This window comes from Lepisosteus platostomus, chromosome 26, assembly GCF_059453375.1.
Source record: "Lepisosteus platostomus isolate fLepPlt1 chromosome 26, fLepPlt1.hap1, whole genome shotgun sequence".
NCBI lineage: Eukaryota > Metazoa > Chordata > Actinopteri > Semionotiformes > Lepisosteidae > Lepisosteus > Lepisosteus platostomus.
Window position 1 is genome coordinate 8,904,703 of NC_142636.1, and position 19,629 is coordinate 8,924,331.

Consider the following 19,629-nt stretch of genomic DNA (forward strand, 5'->3'; position numbering starts at 1 on the left):
ACAGACCTCGTCATGTGTCGATTTTGTACAGATGCCTTTTCATCAGACTTCATCCTGGGCTCACACGATGAGCTTACTGTGTGTTGTTATGGGTTTCCTAGATTTGTATTATGCTTTTATTAATTTTTTGTGTCTCACCCTGTGTTTGCTGTAACTTGAACATGCTTAATAATCCCCCTCTATGAATTGGCTTCATTACTCTGCTCTCCTCCCCACTGATAGCTGATGTGTGGTGAGCGTTCTGGCGCACTATGGCTGCCGTCGCATCATCCAGGTGGATGCTGCACATTGGTGGTGGTGGAGGGGAGTCCCCATTACCTGTAAAGCGCTTTGAGTGGAGTGTCCAGAAAAGCGCTATATAAGTGTAAGCAATTATTATTATTATTTACTGCACTCTAACAATGATTGCACTGTGTTTTTATATTACTGTAAACTTGTGCATCAAAGGCCACAGTGAGGATGTGAAAGACATCAGTGTTTATTTATACCAAGATTCAGTTCTTGTTGAATCCCATCTAATACAGAGAAGCCAGTCATACCATGAGCACGATTGAGCTAAAATACCACACATAGCAAATGTCAGTCACACCTTTTGCAGGCCAAGAGAGGAATCAAAGCCCTTGTTATCAAATTATTTTTAAAAACAAAAAACTCAGAAATTCCAGCAGCCAGTGCACACAGCACACTGATAAAGAAACAGCAGCCAAACCTTTCTTGTGTCAGCAAATTACGTTTAATTATTTCCAGTGCAACATCACACCAAACAAATTCATGTCATGAGGTATTTGAAGGATTCTTTCTTTTCGGGTACAAAATGTCTCGATTAAGGTGTAGTCATTCTTACTACCAGTATTATCATTCTTTGGTTACTTAGCCACATTCATTAGAGTTTAAAGGAGCCAACACGCACATTCCAAAGAAGTAATAAAAAAGTTAGGAGAGACTTCCAAGCATGTTCGTTGTTGACAATAAACTGCCAGGTGAATGTTTATCGAGAGAGAAAATACTTGCAATCACATGGAAACACGCCCGCAGATGTGCACGAGCACTCCGAGACCGGAGCACGATGGCGCCAGACTTGACATGGACACATTCCACAGAAAGCAAAGCGTGAATTCAGACGTTTTCAGGAGAGCACCGTCCCCCCGCGCGTCTCTTAAAAAACAGTGCCGTTCCGAGCGTCGTTCCCAGGATGTGCTCTGTGATATCCCTCTTCTCCTTACCCATTACACCACATAGACCAGGCTCTGCATAAGCATATACTGTACAAGGTCATGTACACAGACAACATTCAGTACCCATACTGTACACAGACATACAGTATAGATATACTGTACGCACTCGGAAACATACACTATACCTATACTGTACTCAGACCTACAGTACACATGTACTGTACAGAGCATGTACACATATACTGTACATATTCATATAGTCATACAGTATATATACATACAGTATAGATATACTGTACACATCCATATACAATATACCTATACTGTACACAAACATACAGTATACACGTACAGTACACATATACTCACTCTACATATTCATAGAGCAATACAATATACATATACTGTACACATTCACATACTCATACAATATTCACATACAGTATATATGTACATGTATAAGATTATGGAGACAGACCATTCCTTGGAGACTTTGACTCCTCTGTTCTGTATCACCAACATCATTTTCGCCCTGCGAAAGTGCTCGTTCTTCAAGATGCAGATCTCAGCATAAATAGAAACTGTGTTTCTCCTTTCTATAGACAGCTGACCGCTTATGGGAGCCCAAGGTGACATGAGAGGGGTCACCCGCAGGCCATCAGGGGCTTAGGGAGAGCTGGACCAGCTGTGACCAACATCTGGCCCTGGGCAGCACAGCTGTTTGACCAGCATCACCCTGTTATCTGGAACATGGTTGAAATCCACAAAACCCAGCCTGTTCATTGGCAGGCGACCGTCAGGAATCCAGTCCACTTCCTGCTCCGCATTTTGCATCCCCAGCATCGTGCTCCTGGCAATTTTACAATCACTGACGCAGATTGAAATGAAAACCAGACTTCTGCTTCACGCTAAGATTGCCCTTGTCTCATTTCCTAAAAAAACTCAAGCAGAACAAAGCACATGGGCTCCTGCCCAGCCAGAAGACCACCCTGTTGCCTCCACGCGATCTATCTTTCCGAATTTTGCTCCAGAGCGCCTGGGCTGGCCAGAAGCGGGATTTAATCGGCCCATGTGCTGAAATGATCGGTGTGAAGGCACGAGGCTGGGCCAGACAAGGGGAGCTGTTTCTTTTCATCCCTGAGCTGCAGGGATGTCAAGGAGAGACACTGAGGAGAGGTCCCAGGGGGACAGGTGGTGGGGCGTAGGGACAGGGTCTCGTGAAGATTGCAAACAGCACAACACCACGTGCATGATCTCGATTAGCAGGCCTAGCCTTGCAGGAGAGAAGACACCTGCCAGGAGCACAGCAATTCGTTTTGGTAAATTAGCTCTTTTCTGCTACTCTAATAAAGCAATGTTTTGAAAGGTGCTTATTTTAGCTTTCTGAGAAAGTGAACGTTTCCTTCTATAGGACTTTGATTGTTGGCTTGCTTTCATTTAGTTCTTCAGGGCTGGGTGTGGGTAGGAGTAGTCTTTAAGATACAGTATGAGAGGAATAGCTTGACTGTAGTGTCCACACATTGATCCTCTCATTCATCTGTCTCACTGCTTTAGCCAGGGGCCATAGGGAGCTGGAGCCTATCCCAGCAAGCAACGGGCACAAGGCAGGATACACCCTGGATGGGATGCCAGTGCATTGCAGGGCACACACAGACACGTCATTTAACCCACCAGCGTGTCTTAGGACTGTGGGAGGAAACCAGAGCACCTGGAGGAAACCCCCACAACCCAGGGAGAACATGCAAACTCCACACAGACAGCACCTCAGGAGTTGAACCCGGGACCCCAGCGCTGTGAGGTTGCAATGCTGACCACTGTGCTGCCCTGCACATCTCTAATAAAGCCTGGCCTCAAGCCCTGACTCCTACCTCTCAGATCTGGGATTAAGTCATGCCTGCTCCCTTTCAACTCCCTCTGATGCCCTTCACCTAGTGCAGAGACGCAGCACTGAGTAGCTGGCTCACTCAGTGAGGGTCCTGATTTTGTCTTTCATCCCAAACTCCTTGTTAGTCTGTTGCCATCGATTTGCACCCTCCCTGTGTGCAGGATCATTGACAATTGGTGTCCAGTGAATTTAGATTCTCCCTTCACCCGCCTGCCTCCAGAATTCCCAACACTTCTCCTGTTCCCCTGCCTGGCTCACTGATCTCGACCCCCCTGTGTGAACAGAGGTCCCCCCCCCCTCCCCCTTTACCCCCTGCACCCCCACCGGCACCACAAGATCCTGGGCTAGCTGACCAGACAGGCACAAAAAAAAAATCATCCCTTTGAAGTCTACAAAGGTCGATGGGTTCTTTCATGAGCTTTTCTTTCAAAGAGCATGCTGTAACAGTCATTGGGGGGAGGGATCTAGACCCAGCGGAGCAAAGCTCTACCTTAACTGTGCTGTAACGTCACTCAGTCCCAGTGAGCTTCACCAGCCACCAGTACAGTGTCCAACGCTCACACATTCCAGAAACATTTAGTGGCGACGATCCTGACTTTTATAAGAACAGATCTGGGGAACGCTACACAACTCATCTCACCCAGGAGCTGCACCCTAGATTGACATCTTTCCAATTGTCAGTCAGTCCTTGCTCTCCACAGGCCCTGGACCACAGGAGCTCAGTTCAAGGCCTGCTGTGAGACCAAGCTTTGCCAAAGCATAATGAACCAGCAAACGTCACTCATTCAAGGAGGTAAATACATTCAAGGACTTCATCTGAGCATGGATGAGCATGGAGGACAAATTCACCTGGAGTTTCCTGACCTCTGTGGATTCAACACTCGTGCACACGAAGAATAAATACATAAATAAATAGGTAAATAAATATATTAAATAAATCAATGAATAGGATCTACGACAACAAAATAAATACAACAATCAGCTTCACAAGTGGATAAAGATTCCTCAGCCTAAGTGGATCCAACAGATCCTTTTTCTATTTCCCCTGAAGATCTGAGCCTAGAGTGGCAATAATAATATATTTCTAATGCATCAAGACTGTGTAAAGATTCCCAAAGGGTCTCAGCCCACAGAGTATCCAAGTACACCTGTAAAAGAACGTTTGCTATCTGGAGGAAAACATCAACATTATCTTAACATCTTATACAGACCCTCTTAAAGCTTCAAGACTGTTCACCCAGTTGACACAAAACTTTCCCCTGCCCAAGCCAGGCAATCAGCCTTATGCTGTAACACAGAAGATAGGTCTTTATTCCCTTTGAGGTGTCTGCAAAAGGAGACATGTTTGGAGCCTCTCATCTCAACTGCAGCTGGCTGGCCCTGGCCCAGGCCCACTGTGACTTGAAGCAGCTCGAACCCGCGCTCTTGGTTCAGCTGGGCTCTGGGGACCTTCTGTGCAAGCAGGGATCAGCAGAGACCCGCGATCGACACAACCTCCAAAGCCCATCTGAAACCTTTACTGGATGGATTTTCGAAGGCGCAGCAATATCGGATCCGTTTTCTAAATCTACAGCCGAGACCGCAGGGAGCTGAAGCCAGCCTCAGGACAGATCCCAGTCCACTGGGAATCGTCCTGCAAGCGTGACTGAGGGAGTGACTAGGTCCTGTCTAAGAATGCTTCACACCTTCTTGTTCCCTGCTTGTTCCATGAGACCTGCCTCGATCCAGAGAGCCAAGCTCTGCAGCCCTCATCGTTCCCAAGGACAGCTAACCGGATTCATGCCTTGGGACACAATGGACGATGGACATTGCAAGAGACATTGTTTAGGCGATTCTCAGCGGTCAGTTCGCAGGTCGAAGCAGGTTTGGGCCACTCTCAAGCCTATTCTCAGTGTACCCCAGGATATCTTGGGGCAGCCCCACCCAGCCAGTCCACCCACCACCAGCATCGACAATGAGAGATTGGGACAGGCATAAGACACTTTGTTTTACGCACTATTACAATCTTGCAACACCCAGACTGCCAGCCTCTTCTAACAATCAGCTGATCCTGAAATCGGCCATCCCATCCCAATGACTGGCTTGTAGCCACACCCATACGCCCCATCTCGTCTGATCCTGCAAGCCAAGCAGGGTCGGGCCTGGGGGGTGCTTGGATGGGGGGGGCACCTGGGAAAACCAGGTGCTGTCAGCTGAAGGGTTGTGGTGGTTTAGAACGAGCTACCCAGCCGTGTGGCTGAAGCCTCTGGCTTCTTTCAAGAAACAGTTGGATGAGATTCTCCAGTCAGGACAGGACAGGTACGCCTTCCTTTACACAGAGGGTGGCGGGAGTGTGGGACACGTTATCCAGCCTTGCTGTTGAAGCCGAGAACCTGGCTCCTTTTGAGAAACAGCTGGGTGAGCTCCAGGGATCAATGAGCTACAGATGACCAAACAGGCCAGATGGGACAAAGGGCAGCTCGTCTGTGGCCTATGGGTGCCACACCCCGCCGCGTAGGACAGAGGGGTCAGCATGCGACTCAGTGACATGCCACCTCACCAAGCGCATCGGCCGAATGCCAGGCCGTTCACTCTGCTTGGTTCCCTCATCTCCCTCGGCGCAGTCTCTCCATAACCCAGGACCCTTGCACGAAACGGGCACGAACCTCAAAATAGAAACGCGGATGCCCCCCTCCTCTGACCCTTGACCCTCCTCGACCGGGTCCTCCTGATTGTCCGTCCTCTCCCCAGCGCCCGGCAACCCCCAACCCACCGGCGCCCCCTTCAGGCAGTGCTACAGGCCACGGCGGAGGAGGAGCCGGAGGGGGACGCCCGCCCCTCGTCCAGCCACTTGTCCAGGTTGCGCCGACGGGCGTTCATGAAGAAGTTGCTGACAGTGGACAGCTCCAGGCCCAGCTGGTGGGAGATGGTGACCTGCAGCTCCTTGGCCGGCCGGTGGTTCTCCCTGAAGATGGCGTGGAGGGTGCGGCGCTGCAGGTCCGTGAAGACCAGCCGGGTCCGCTTGGGCTGGTTCCTCTCCGTCTTGCTCTGCTCCTGCTCCTTCCTCTTGCAGGCTGAGGACAGGCGAGGAGACAAGGACACGTTAGGACAGGCCTAGATCGTCCCCCGACACATCCTCAAGATGAAGCACAAATCGCACTCTCCCTCCGAGCCCTTATCTCTCCTGAAGCAGCGGCCAGCTCCTCCATCTTCAGGTCGTTTCTGTCGTTTGCTCTGCCCCAGACACGGGTTCGAAGGGTGTCTCTGCAACGTGTGGCTTTTTCTGGACACGAACCACCCTTGTCCTTTAAACTACCCGCAATGGGGAATCAGATTCCCGCTGTTCACGTTTTTAGGGGGTGCTTGAATGAACCCCAAGGCCCTCATCTCTCAAACCAGCACCCAGTGGGAGCCCGTGCCCACCAGCCGAATCCCGCCGGAAAGGGACCCTGCCACAGCTGGTTCAGGAGATAAGGAGCAGCTTCCACTCCGCAGGACTCATTGGTGGGGCGCAGCAGAGCAGGAACCCCCACAAGACTAGCGCCTGCTGTAAGGGGACAGTGGATTCTGGAACTGCTGCGCTTGGGGGGGGGGCGCTGGCTGAGAGGCATGAGCTTGGGTTTCTAAAGCCCATCTGCACCGTCGGGGTGGACAGAAACTCGAAAAGAAGGCCACACCCCTTTCACCGTCAGCGCAAGGAAGGTCTGGTGGTGGCAGGAGGTCACAGCACCGTTCGGTGAAGGCGTGAAGTGCCATTATGAAGAAAGCCGTTTTCTGGAAGGTCACCACGCAGTACAGCTCCATTGTAGGTGGTCGCTGCATTGGAACCTATACAAGGCTTTCTCCCCACACAGTGGCTGTTATTGACAGAGCTACCCCCCACCTCGCGGTTATTCCTGAAATGTCATGTACAACACAGGCCCGCCTCCCTAAATTTAGAATGAATCCCAGGTTCTACAAAGATATTGGCATTAGCATGGTATCAAGTCCAATCTCATCCCTTCTCCCATCCAGATGGACAAGACCAGCAGTGTGGAACAGGATATCAGCGGACTGGAACACGCACATCCCGCATGAGATCTTAGACACACCATTTGTTTTTGTGTTGGCACAGGTGTCAGGAAACTTTCACTTTCGCGTCCCAAAGGTCTTGCCCCTGCATCGCTTGTATTTTCTTCTATATACTCCCAAACGTCCACCTTGTCACAGTTTTTCAAAGTTGTGGAAGAAACACCAGCCAGCAAATAAAAAAAGGTTGTTTCACAAATATTACTATTTTGCCTATCCAGCTCTTCAATCTTAACTTTATCCAGAGAAAATAACACTCATCCTTAGTTGATCTGCCAGTGGCTTTGAGTAATATTCCCCATCAAACGACTGCAATCCTGTCCTAAGTGCGTTCCCATGTCCCAGCAATTTGAACGCATCCCTATACTGTGTAATGGCATTAGTATCTCTCCTGTCTCAACCCGCATAACTGAGATTTGAGTTGACATCAAAACTGTTCTACATTCTAAAAGAGGAAACCAGGAGCAAACTGCATGGACGTGCCTTTGAAACTGAGAAAAAGGAGGCACTTCTTTACACAAAGTGTTGTGGGAGTGGGGAACAAGCTACCCAGCCATGTGGTTTGAAGCCAATACCCAGTAAGACCCCGAGTTCCACTCGCTATTAACGACCAAACAGAACAGAAGGGCTTATCAACCTCCTCTCCTTCGTAACCTTGCTTAAATTTGTATTTTCTCCACAGTGTTACATAGCTCTTGGTCGCTATAGTTGATCATACCCAAGGCTGTTGCTGAGGGCACCAGCCTTCTCTAGTGACCTGCAATGTATTCCAACCCCAACGTAGGAGAGCATTTGATGGAAACAGAGAATTCTGGAGGCCTAGATTAGAAGTGCGACTTCATACAGAAAGAACGCGCTGTTCGGACTGATCGCATTTAACGGGAACTGCTTCCGGAAAAGCCCGCGGAATCATAACCTCTAGGGGGTTAAGTTAAGGCGGCCGCTCCCTCTTCAGAATGAAGTGCCTAGTCCACAGTTTCTTTTTCATCATTCATAGTTCATTATTCCTCATAAAAGTCATTTGCATGGAGAGGCGGCTGTGAATGATTACCGCATCAGAGGAGGCTAATTTATTTTTTATTAAGACGGAAAAGTCTGGCCGAGTTAAACAGAGCAGCAAATTCCGAAGTGCTCAAACGGCTAAGTGGGCTTAAACATGTTTTTGGTGACTTCAGTAATTACCTAAATGCACTCTTTAAAGAGGCCTTGATCAGCATTGCTTAATGGAAGCGCGCCGGGATTTTATTTTGCTGACGCGAACAGCGAGGAGAACCGGCCCCGTGTTGCCGCGAGAGGGCGCTGTGCTCTCTTCCAATTGGAAACGGGTGAGAGTCTGAAAGACGGGCTTGAAGACGTTTAGGACATCTTCTGCGGAAACTCGGAGACACGGAGTTGGAGCGAGTCCGCAAATCACAGCTCCGTCTTGTTACATTTTTTTCTGTGAATTGAAAATAAGACGGGCGTCTTATTTTATCAGAAAGCTTCCTATGAATGCCATAAAAGATAATCCGTATTAAAATCACAAAAATGATTAAAACGGCCTTTTTACTTGTTTTAAAGACATACAGCGTCAAAAGAGACTTATCACTGGTAACTGCAGATTTCTAAAGCTACCAGAAAAATGACCATCTCTTTTGTAGCAGGCGCAATGGCAGATTAAAAGATTACTCTTTTTAGAATTGAACCAAGGGGCTTGTTTAATTAATTAATTAGAAGTCAAAAATCAAGATCGACAATAAAACATGAGCCTGAAGTCAAGACACGTGGAACCGAAGCAGAAGCACATTAAAAATGGAAACCGTGGACACTTCTTTACACAAAGGGTTGTGGGAGTAGGGACCACGCTCCCAGCAACATGGCTGAAGCCGATACCCTGTATGAAATGCTTAGGGGATGTTCTCGAATCACTCACCTAGTAGAAACCCAAAGGGCCAAACAGTCTCTTCTAATTTTGTCACATTTTCCCTCAATTGTTTCTATCCATCCATTTTGGAACCTCTTTATCCAATCCAGGGTCACTGGGGAGCTGAAGCCTATCCCGGCAAGCAACAGGCACAAGGAGGGGTACACCCAGGACTGGACAATTATTTTAATGCGGTGGTTCATTAAACAGCATTCCCTACCTGCAGAATCCCATACAGCACACGCATTTAATTTAACATTAACCACACACCTCACAAGCACAGCAAGAGGTCTCACAGTGTCCTCACACAGTGCCCCATTTTCAGCAGCTGGAACTTGGACAGATGCTCTTTCTCAGCCCACATGAATAAATAAGGCCCTTTCTCTTGGAAAAACCCTGAAACTGGGAGTCCAACCAGAGCCCTCCGTTTTTCCACCAAAGACTCCAGTGTCTCCGGTCTCTGCCAGAGAGCCCAGAAGTGGCCATTAAGTAAAAGCTTCCTTGTGCTGTAATCATCAGTAAAAGGCCCACAATTACCATGCTATAAATCCCCTGCACGGCACACACACGGGGAACATAAATATTCCCATATAGGGCTCTTATGATCATGGGAACGTTTCCTAATAATGATGCATGTCTCCGTCTCGCGTTGGAAATGTGATTGAACACACACCCCATCCCAGACACACACACACACGCGCGCACACACCGGTGATGTCTGGGGCTGAGGGCTGATAGAAATTATTGATTAAATCTGTGCAGCTCAGACTGTGCCAGCCCTCTGAAGCGCATTAACCCCTCGGGCGCCAGCTCCCAGGCCGAGAGAGCTATGCGCCGCGCTGCTCCTTGGGATCCATCTCTCTCTGCACCAGGGATCCCTCCTCAAGTCTTGGTCCTGGTGGGGGGGGGGGGGGCAGAGGGGATCTACTGATTTTCGGTTCCACTGGAGAGTCAGCTCATTATCGGTTTGCTGCATCCGTTTTGAAAAGCTACTCTCATTTCGTCAGTGGCTGCAGCTTTAAAGAGCCCTGGAGAATCATCAGACACACTGACTGGCCGTCCAGGACCAGGAGTGGGGAACCCCTGCTCTTCACTGCTCTCTGCATGTACCCCTCAAGTTGCCTTCTCTTGCATCATCTGCTGCAGACCAACACCTCTATTGCCTTTCCTCATCTGCGAGTTCTTTATTAATAAGCAGCACCCTCAGCTCATCATTTCCTTAACTGTCTCCAGTTAGCCTATTTTTCCCAAGAGCCACCAGACAGGAACGACATAGGAAAACAAAATCCACAGGACTTTGGGTCCAGATTTGTACAAGCTCCGGCTCGGGCTATGCGTAGCTACAGATGATATTTCTTTGGCAAAATCAGCACGCATAAAACAGGGCACTCGGTTTCTCAAAAGACAGAGCGAGGATGGGGCAGTATATTACGCTGCAGCACAGACATTTTCATAAAAACACTGCATCAAGATGATCTTTTCCAAAACACCAGAGCAAGGCACAAAACACCACTAGATTTATTGCATTGTAGTCTTCCCTCCTAAGAGGGGCGTTGTTGCAACCTGTCTTTAATCTGAAAGTGCTGTTAAACTGAGTGTGAGAATCTGACCCACCCGCAGTTTATATCACAGTTAAAGCTGCAGAAGAAGCTCTCGGTTAAATATGTTTGTGAATCATTCACTCATTACCTTTAATGACAGAGGATGCTGACAGGTAGCTTGGTTGTCGTTTTCAACGTTGAAACGACAGCCGACAAGGACACTGTGCGGCCATTAATATTGACAACAGTGCTGCCGAGAGGATGTTGCCCTGATTCAGCAGCTCTGCGACCTCTGACCCAGAGGAACGCGCTCCTCTGCACCAGTGTGGACTAAGAAGGTTGCCTTTTTTGACCCGCCAATTAAAGCGCGTGAACAAGGCCAGGACCTAAACTTGCACAAACAAGGACTGGCACCTGCTCAAGGGCTGCCCTAATTGTGCCCGAATTGTGCGTTCAGTCCTGCAGTCAATGTGTCCACAAAGGTAGCCAGTGTTCACAGAAGTCCAGAGTGAAAGAGGAAGAACATTCTGTGTTGAATTTCCAGAAGCCAGGAGCTGCTTGCACTGGAACAGCTAGAAGGCCTCCATGAACTGACGTGATGCCAAGCAGGTGGGCCCTTAAGACAGCGTGCCCTATTAAAAGCAAAACCTTCGAATTCCAGTGGCATGAAAACACAGAAAGGAAACCGTCTCGATTGCAGAGCAGTGGTGCAGATGCCCCTTGGCTCTTAACAAGCCAGCTGAGCTGATTGTTATCTTAACTGGCTCATCTTAACACTTTTCAATGGGCGGTAGCTGTTGATGTTCAAGGAGACCTATTAAACCTATCAGTCTGCCGAAATCAAGGGCCTGAGTTGACCAGAGCTCCCCGACCTGCTGTCTCCCCCATATCCACTCTGTTGGAGGGTTTCGCAGAAAACACCTGATTTCTGTTATTGATCACTAGGGGATCAACAGGACATTTCAGGGATCTGTGATTTTGTTCCCCACTGTCTTGGTCAGGCTGCTGAAATGATCGGAATCTCTTTAGATGGTGCTGGACTATTTCACAAGTCTTCGGAACAAGGACCCATGTGGGCAAGTAAAAACTAGGCACAAAGAATAGTGTGGTTGTTTTTTTTAACAAGATACCAAGCCATAGTACTGAAACAGATTCCCTGGGATGTTTTTTTCTTTATGTAGTAGGTTATTGATTTCAGATTCTCATCCGGATAACATCCAAATAAGCCCAGATGGTCTCGCCTATACATCTCTTCCGAGTCTTTAATGTGCACAGATATTCCAAACTGTCACTGTAGAGGCACATTGCATTGGACAGCATCATACATGGAGGAAAAAGAAAAAGGAGGTTCAGAAGTTCTAACGCGTGCGTTTAGGCATTTATTCTTCATACGCACCTGTCTAAACGAGAGCTGTCTGCACTATTTCTGTGAAGGTTTATACTTGACACACTGACTGCCTCATCTCCCGTTGCTTGCAGAGGACTATGGCCTGGAATTTCACACGCAACGTCTTCTCACTTGGTCGCTACTGAAACCTCCTGAACCTTTTGAGGTTGGCGCAGGGTGTCTGGCAGCTTGATCGAAGAATTAACAGAACAATCATTTCAGAACACTGACTGTTGTGATGATGCAGCCCTCCTATATCAATCTATGAACTGGCTTCCTCACTCTGTTCTCCTCCCCACTGAGAGCTGGTGTGTGGGGAGCGGACTGGCGCATCATCCAGGTGGGGATGCACACTGGTGGTTGTAGAGGGGATCCCCATTACCTGTAAAGCGCTTTGAGTGGAGTGTCCAGAAAAGCGCTATATAAGTGTAATTAATTAATTATATTGCTTTAGGAACCGTCTGCACCTGACTCAGTAGGCACTGAGGGCTCCGTACTTCAGCAGGAAAATTGCACTATCTTGAAATCCTCTCATTACTTTTAAGCAGTGTCTAAGCACAGGGCTCTTATGGTGTTAAAGAGCTTAACTGCAGTACTGTTTCACTGCAGTTGTGTACTGTGCTTAAGAAGGATCAGAATAATAATTGGTTGCTGTCCTCGTGAGCGGCTCGTGTTGATTACCTAAATGGATTCTTACCCAACCCCAAATTTTAAAATCTTTCCTAGGCGTGACGGCCCATCACTACCGGGCGGCGATGTCATCGCCTATGACGTCACCGCCATGACATCAGACACGGGTTCTGACCCTCCGCCATTCACTGCTTTCAGAGGAAAGGCGGGGGGGGGGGGGGGCTTTGACTCTAAAGCTCTCAGTCGGCGGTGCTGGTGGCTGGCGGTCGGGACTGGACGGCTCTGGACCACCACAGCCCCGGCTTCGCTGGAGACGTACCTTCCAGCCGGAGGGAGGCCATCCTCTGAAATTCCGGCTCCTGCAGCCAGTGGGACATCCTCTTGAAGGTCTCGCGGCCGGACTTCAGCTTGCCCCAGGGCTTGGGGTTCCGCAGGAGGTCGGAGAGGGTGCCCTGGGACCGGCACAGCACCCGCTGGGCGAAGATGGCCTGGGGGATGCTGTACCTCTTGAGCTCGGCGATGATGCGCTGGGCCACCTCCCTGGTGTTGATCTCCCCCGCCTCGCCGGCCTGGCTGGGGGGGGGGGGGAGGCCCCGGCTTGGGGGGGCCGGCTGCAGCTCGCCGGCCTCGTAAGGGTGGGGGTGCGGGAAGGGGTGGCCGTACGCCGGGTGCCCGTGCGGAGGCGGGGGGCCCATCTTGCTCAGCGGCTGCCCCGCCGCCCCCCCGCCGCCCAGGGGCGGGGGCGACACCTCCCTGGGGAAGAGGCCCGCGCCCCCCGCGCCCGGCCCCCCGAGATGGACCTCGTAGCCCCCCGAGAACGCTGGCCCGCCGGCGCCGGCGCCGTACCCGTGCCCCGAGCTGCCCAGGCATGGCGTCAGCGGCAGGTCCTTGGCGTAGGGGCTGTAGAAGCTGCCCCCCAGGCCCCTCTCCTCCCGCATGAGCGTGAAGCTGCCCACCACGTTGCCCGCGGGCAGGCAGGCAGGCGGGGGGTGGGAGTGGGAGTGGGAGTGGGAGTGGAGGTGGGGGTGCCGGTACTTGTCCTGCAGGGGCTGGAGGGGGGTCAGGGTGGTGTAGGTGCTGCCGGAGCCGGTGGGCGAGTCTCCCCCGTAGCCCAGCGCCGACATGGAGTGCTCCAAGCCGGGGGGGTGAGGCTCGGGGCCCCCCAGGGCCATGGGGGGCCCCAGGGGGCCCCGGGGGAAAACGGCGCAGAGCTCCCGGCCAGGGTGCCCGTGGCCAGACAGCTGCCCCATGTTGCCATCCATGGGGGTTTTTTTTTTCTTATTTGTGTCGTGAAATCCCCTGTCCTTAACGGATTTGTTGTTTCTGCCCTCTTTTCCGTAAAGGAAGACACACTCGTGGACCGGATTAGTGGGCTGTCGGACGGCGGATATAATCACTCGCGTGTCCGTCGGTTTCTCGCTTAAATCGTGAGGACACCCGGGGCTAATCCGGTTCTGACTCGGGGACCCTCCGATTTTGAGCTCCGTTCGAGCTTTCTCCCTCTTTGTATTCCTCTCAGGATACAGATATGTTTTGTCTTTTCGAGCGGCACAAAAGTTAACTTGTTTGCATCTGAATAATGTATGCGCACGGCGGCGGCCTCGCTTCGCGGTGAGCCCTACGGGTCCTCGCGTGTCTCCAGCCTGCTCACCACTCCCACCTCCCCAGTCTCCTCTTCGGTCCTGGGGGGGGAGTTATGTCATTTTAGGAGAAAACGAAATTATAAGCGGCGAGCGATCTGAGCATCCACACGCACAAGACGGCGCATCCCGATCTTTCACCTCTGGGTGACGCGCTTGCCATTCAGATAAGGTGAACCGAACTCCAGCGATGTGCTGCAGTGTCGAAGAAATGGGGGAAAAAATTAAAATCAAAGAAAGCATCCAAAGTTTTCCCTCCAGTCGCTCGGGGTTAGAAGTCTGTGTTAATTGCTTAGCACTTCAGAGTAGATGGTGACGATGGTTCCACATAGAGATATAATTTCATACATACAAACAGAAAATGAAACACAAAGGGTCCTCTTGTAGTCCGTAATAATCCCGTGAAGAGTCGTGCAAAAGCGGTCAAAGAGAAACGCTTTCTCCTCTGTAGTCGCCTTATCCGTCTATCGGCGCGTCGCTCCCGGCTGTCTGTCCGCTTGCCCAGCGCCGCGCACCAGCTGTTGGATCAGACCGGACCGCGGACGAGAGGTCGGGCACACCGGCGGCTGCACGTCCCCCTTCCGCGTCTCCCGGGCTGTGTGTGTGTGTCAGCCGGCAGCCTGACTGCCCGTCTCTCCCTTTCTCGATTTTCAACCCCCGTCTCTCTTCGCCTGCCACTTCATCGATTTCCCCACCAATTCCGTCTCTCTCTCCTCCCTCTCTCTCCCGCTTTCTCTCGCTCTCTCGTTTCAACGCGTCACTGGCTTAAAAATCTGACAGATGCGCAGCGGAACTCCAACTTCGGTTTAACCCGTTCGCTCCCGCAGGTTTACTCCAAAGAAAGGCGGGCGAGAGGGGAACACACAGTGGCATTTATCACCCCGTTTTTAAAATTGATCAATCGGTGACAAACTGTGCAATCCAAAATATAACCACGGAAAAAAAAGCGGCATTGTGCAGACATTACCGTCTGCAATAAACCCAGTTTTATCGGTTTACACTCAAACATCGTTTACATAAATACGCTGCTCAGCTGGGAATGACAATCCGTATGTTAATGACTTATCAAAGTGCGATTTACCACACCACGCTGCGTGCATGTGGGTTTTTGTTTCTTGCTGCAACACTGTCTTTGAGCGCCGGTTTCATCGCTTTCAAAAGAGGTGATCGGTTTTGCGAATGTACTAGTCCGTCTCCCGAACTTGATCAAATAATTTAAATGAAGATAGTTTCTGAAATGCGACGCACTGGTAGGTTTTAGGTTTGTTATTGGTAAAGCCGAACTCATCAGTTCCCGGAAAGTGTCGCCGAAATGTAGATAAGTCTTTGTATAGGAGAACTCTTTAATAAGAATACGACCGTTTTGCAGAAAGAAACGAAATTATTTTGAAGGGCCTGCTGTGAAATGTTAGACTTGTGTTCATACTATTATTAGTAATCCCAATCTTGGTTGAAACAGAATGACAGGTCGTTTTACCAGCAACGCGAATAATTAAAAACAAAACTGTACGTCAAAACACCGCTGAAACCAAAGGCATTAAAATACGGGTCCCGACTGGCGGCGATTTGGATTCACGAAGTGAATCAGCCGCGGTTTGACCTTCTTCGTGTGTGCAGTAATTCGCAGAGGGAAGATTAATACTCACATGGAATTAATTTCACATTTTAACCGTTTTTGCTCGAAACGTTTTCGAAACGTGAGCTCCTAAATCGGTAGGAGAGCGGGGCGCTTTTTTTTTAATAATCCGGCAAATTACACACAATAATAATAATAAGAATTGCTGGACCTTTTTGCCGATAACTCGCGCTTTTCCTCAAGATCCGCGAACACCACAAACAGTTCAGTCGCGTCAATTCGTGGACGTCGCGGCAGGCTCGTGAGGATGCACGTTAATTACTGTTCATTTTAAGCCTCGAAGACGCCGGAATTCCACAGAGCAGCAATTTAAAACAACCAAAAAAAATGAAGGGCCGTCTCACGCGGTGGGGGAGTGCGGCCTGCTCGGAACAGATGCTGCAGTTATCGATCCCCGCGGCGGTATAGACGGCTGTATGGGTAAAGGATATAGGGGGACGCAAACTGGACAGTCGCGCTAAGGCCGCGTGGACGGCCAACGAAAGGGGCTCGTGAGCTGGAGGGGGGCGAGAGGTCACCTTCTGTTGAGAGAGAAACGGCATCCGATCTGCCCACCCCCCCCCACAGAACACTGATATATCCACGCAAAAAAAAAAAGAAAAACATGAGCTATAACCCCCTGTCCTCCTCTCTCCCACAACGTTGATGTTTCTGCGATCGTCCCGGAATTTGTGCTTACAGTCCAAGCGGGGTGATTTTTTTTTTTTTGCACGGTTTTGCCATCTCCTCCTGCGGAGCTGCGTGGGCCATCGTTTTTATCGTTAAAAAAAAAAGTCCGATAGTTTGTTAGAAACAGACGGGCAGGTGATTCGAGATTCTCAAGATTTCATCAGTCATGTAGGACATTCATTGTTTCTAGAAAAACTCCGCTTCCTACGTAAAGCGATTTGAGATCCTTGGAGACGAAAATAAAATAATAATAATAAGCTTCTTTAAATCACCATAACCGACTCATAGTCAAAATCAGAATTAAATGTAGGTACTGTCTATCGACAATGTCTAAAGATCTCCTTTTGCTTCTTTTAGTCAAGTTCTGAGTTTGACTACAAGTGTGTTATCGTGATATTTCGAAGGTGATCATTTATAACTTCAGTGTATTCGAACCCCTCCCGTCCTACCGACATCAGCCATAGCACTACGTATTTATGCGTTTGCTCACGAGCAACTTTACATCTTCAATCAGATAGAAAAGAGACGAGATGAAACAGGAGACGTTTAAAAGTCTCTCCTAAACCGCGCACGGCCTGAATTAAAGCAAATGAACGTTATAGATATTTTCTTAAAGAGCTTAACAACCACGTCTAGATCTTAATTGCCTTTCACTCCACACGGTGCGCGTATGTTTAAAGATAAACGTCCATTTGTTACCAATTACAATAAAAAGGGAAAGCACCATAATCAGAGGATTGTAAACGGTCTCAGCTGGGGTAATCGTTTGTTCCGCTTGAACAAGTCGGTGACTGGTTTTACTCAGAAGAGTGGAAAAAAACAACCACAAAACAATCCTAAATTAACTAGAAGCCACGTTTGTTGTTTTATGAAAAAAGAAGACTGGGTCTTAATTTTATATGTTACGAATATACAACCAATTAATGTTTTAAACGGAAACAAACGTTCGTTTTTTAAGCGATTTGGCTTCAAAATATCAAAATTCTCGGAACAACTCTAGCTCATTAAATGTCGTTCTACAATGATGGTCGGTAACAATTCTACAGCAATAGACAACTGTTAAAAGGTAAATAAATACCTCTCACCTACAAAATTAATTGTGGTAACTGACACCTTATGTCCCATAAAATTACCCAATTACCTTAATTAGATAGCAGTTAATACATTTGACTTAACGTGCCCCCTTTTTTTTCCAGGACTATCACGTGAAATTTGTATAAGATAATTCGGCACGTGTCGTCTGTCGCATTCACGCAAGCACGCGCACAATCCAACACTTTACACAACACAACACAACGCCAGCTGTCAGATAGTGATTCGGGTACAGTCTTAATCACCATGCTACAAGACATGAGGGCAGCGAGCAGCGAGCGGTCAGACCCGGCTGTCCCCTGTCCTCTGTCCTCTAACGAGATCGTAAGGTCACTAAATAACCAAACAGACAAAAGACACAGGTCAATTCTTGACCTACTTTTATCAGAATCCTTCATTTACGCCGTACGCACATTTAAAAAAAAATCATTCTCTGATATTAAAAAGAACTACAATTGGTAATTACTCGAAAGAGAGAGCACTGTTCACAATAAGCCTTCCTGATTGAGAAACGGATATGTTAAGGAAATTGGGGAAGAAGATGGAATTTAATTGCTATCTCAGTCAGGTCTGAGAAAATTAAAGCAAAATTGCAAAGTCTTTTTATCTTGTTGTTAAACGAGCCTTAGTTTAACTACAATACTGCGTTTCAGCCTGAAATCCTGAACACACGATACAACGCTTTAGGCATTAATGTTTACTTTAGAAATAAAGATCTGCCACGTTATATTCGGCGCATAAGAAATGAAGTCTTCACAGATTCGTGTTTTAAAATAACCGTGATTATTTGAAAAGCAGAACTTCAGCACCAGAGCCCGGGGACAGTTCCAAAACCCGAGAGACTGGGAATGAGCTCAAAATCTTTATACACATTCCCTTCCCAACTCGAGTTTACCAGCACTGGAGATCACAACGTTCTTCACTCCTGAGAGACCGTAATAACTTCTCACACACATAAATATAGATTTAACGTATATGCCTCACCTACTAAGAAAAGGAATTTGTTAATCTTGTTGGGTTTTTTTAATTTTTTTGGCTCATTGTGCAAGGTCTTTAAGATCGAGTCAGCGTTAATTACTGGAAATCAATCAGCCTCACGTCTGTGTTAACGAAATGTCGTTTTCACCGCGCCCGTCCCCCCATCAGCAAAGAAAACGGGCTCGTTCTTTGATCTTAAGATGCTGGTTGGAGGCCCGTCCTAACTCTTCAGTCTCTACTGACACGCAAAGTATGCTCCATGATACTAATTCACCTCTATTAAAATGATCCGCCCTTTCCAACAGCGTGATCTAATCGGAGCTGTTCATCCCTGAAAGAATTAAAGCTTCTACTGTAGCGTTTAAATTCTTCCACGTTTTCTGACATGTCCTTGTGTAGCACACAATGTCGATATGCTATGTTTGTTGAAAAATGATGGCAAGTTTCTTTTCAGCGCGTAGGGTGTGGGTTTAAACAAATGTACATCTCTCTGCTCAATGTCAACCCCACGCGATTATTTTCCAAATCCATCCGACGTCAGAAGCTTTAAAGTCGCTAAGTCTCGGGGCTCCAATGACTTGTGTGTGTCGGGGGGCGGAGGTGCAAAGTTTCCGTTTTTTTACGCTGCTATCTGAAGCGCTTCCTCTGGGCGGGTCGTGTTTACTAGTTACAAACCTTTTTTTCTCAACAAGCAAACTCCGAGTTTCCGGAAAACGCGGCTCTGCACACCGCATTTCAGTCTGGCGATGATGTATAAATTAACAGATAAGTATCTTTTTTGCGGCGACAGGAGAACGAGAGATTATTGTGGAAATCTATCATACTAATTAGTAATTTACTCATTTAAAATATTACGCATGACCTTTTCCTGTCTCATAATTACGTCATATCAGCAGTTTACGTCAAGCTATGGAACGAATGTCATTCGTTGAAATAATATCGCAGATATTTACGAGTTAATCTATGCAATTAAAAGTTTGAGTCTCATAAACGCGCCTCTTCCACTTATAAGTATGCGCCCGGCGAAATAAACACCATTTTAAACA

The 19,629-nt window shown here is 48.4% G+C and overlaps 1 protein-coding gene across 1 annotated transcript; it reads right to left on the reverse strand.

Moving 5' to 3' along the window:
* Nucleotides 1-710: 710 nt before the first annotated feature.
* onecutl (one cut domain, family member, like) lies at nt 711-14,484 on the reverse strand. The gene is made up of 2 exons (XM_088620322.1): nt 12,888-14,484; nt 711-6,113 (listed from the first exon to the last, which is right to left on the reverse strand). The coding sequence occupies exons 1-2, from the start codon at nt 13,828-13,830 to the stop codon at nt 5,824-5,826; spliced, it is 1,233 nt and encodes a 410-aa protein (XP_088476448.1). The 5' UTR covers nt 13,831-14,484; the 3' UTR covers nt 711-5,823.
* Between the last annotated feature and the right edge of the window lie 5,145 nt (nt 14,485-19,629).

Bases quoted from the DNA above. Each gene is read 5' to 3' on its own strand.
- onecutl (XM_088620322.1), bottom strand. From the start codon at position 13,830: ATGGATGGCAACATGGGGCAGCTGTCTGGCCACGGGCACCCTGGCCGG. The intron at 6,114-12,887 runs GTACGTCTCCAG...GCCTGTCCTCAG, and splicing joins GGCCTCCCTCCGGCTGGAAG to CCTGCAAGAGGAAGGAGCAG.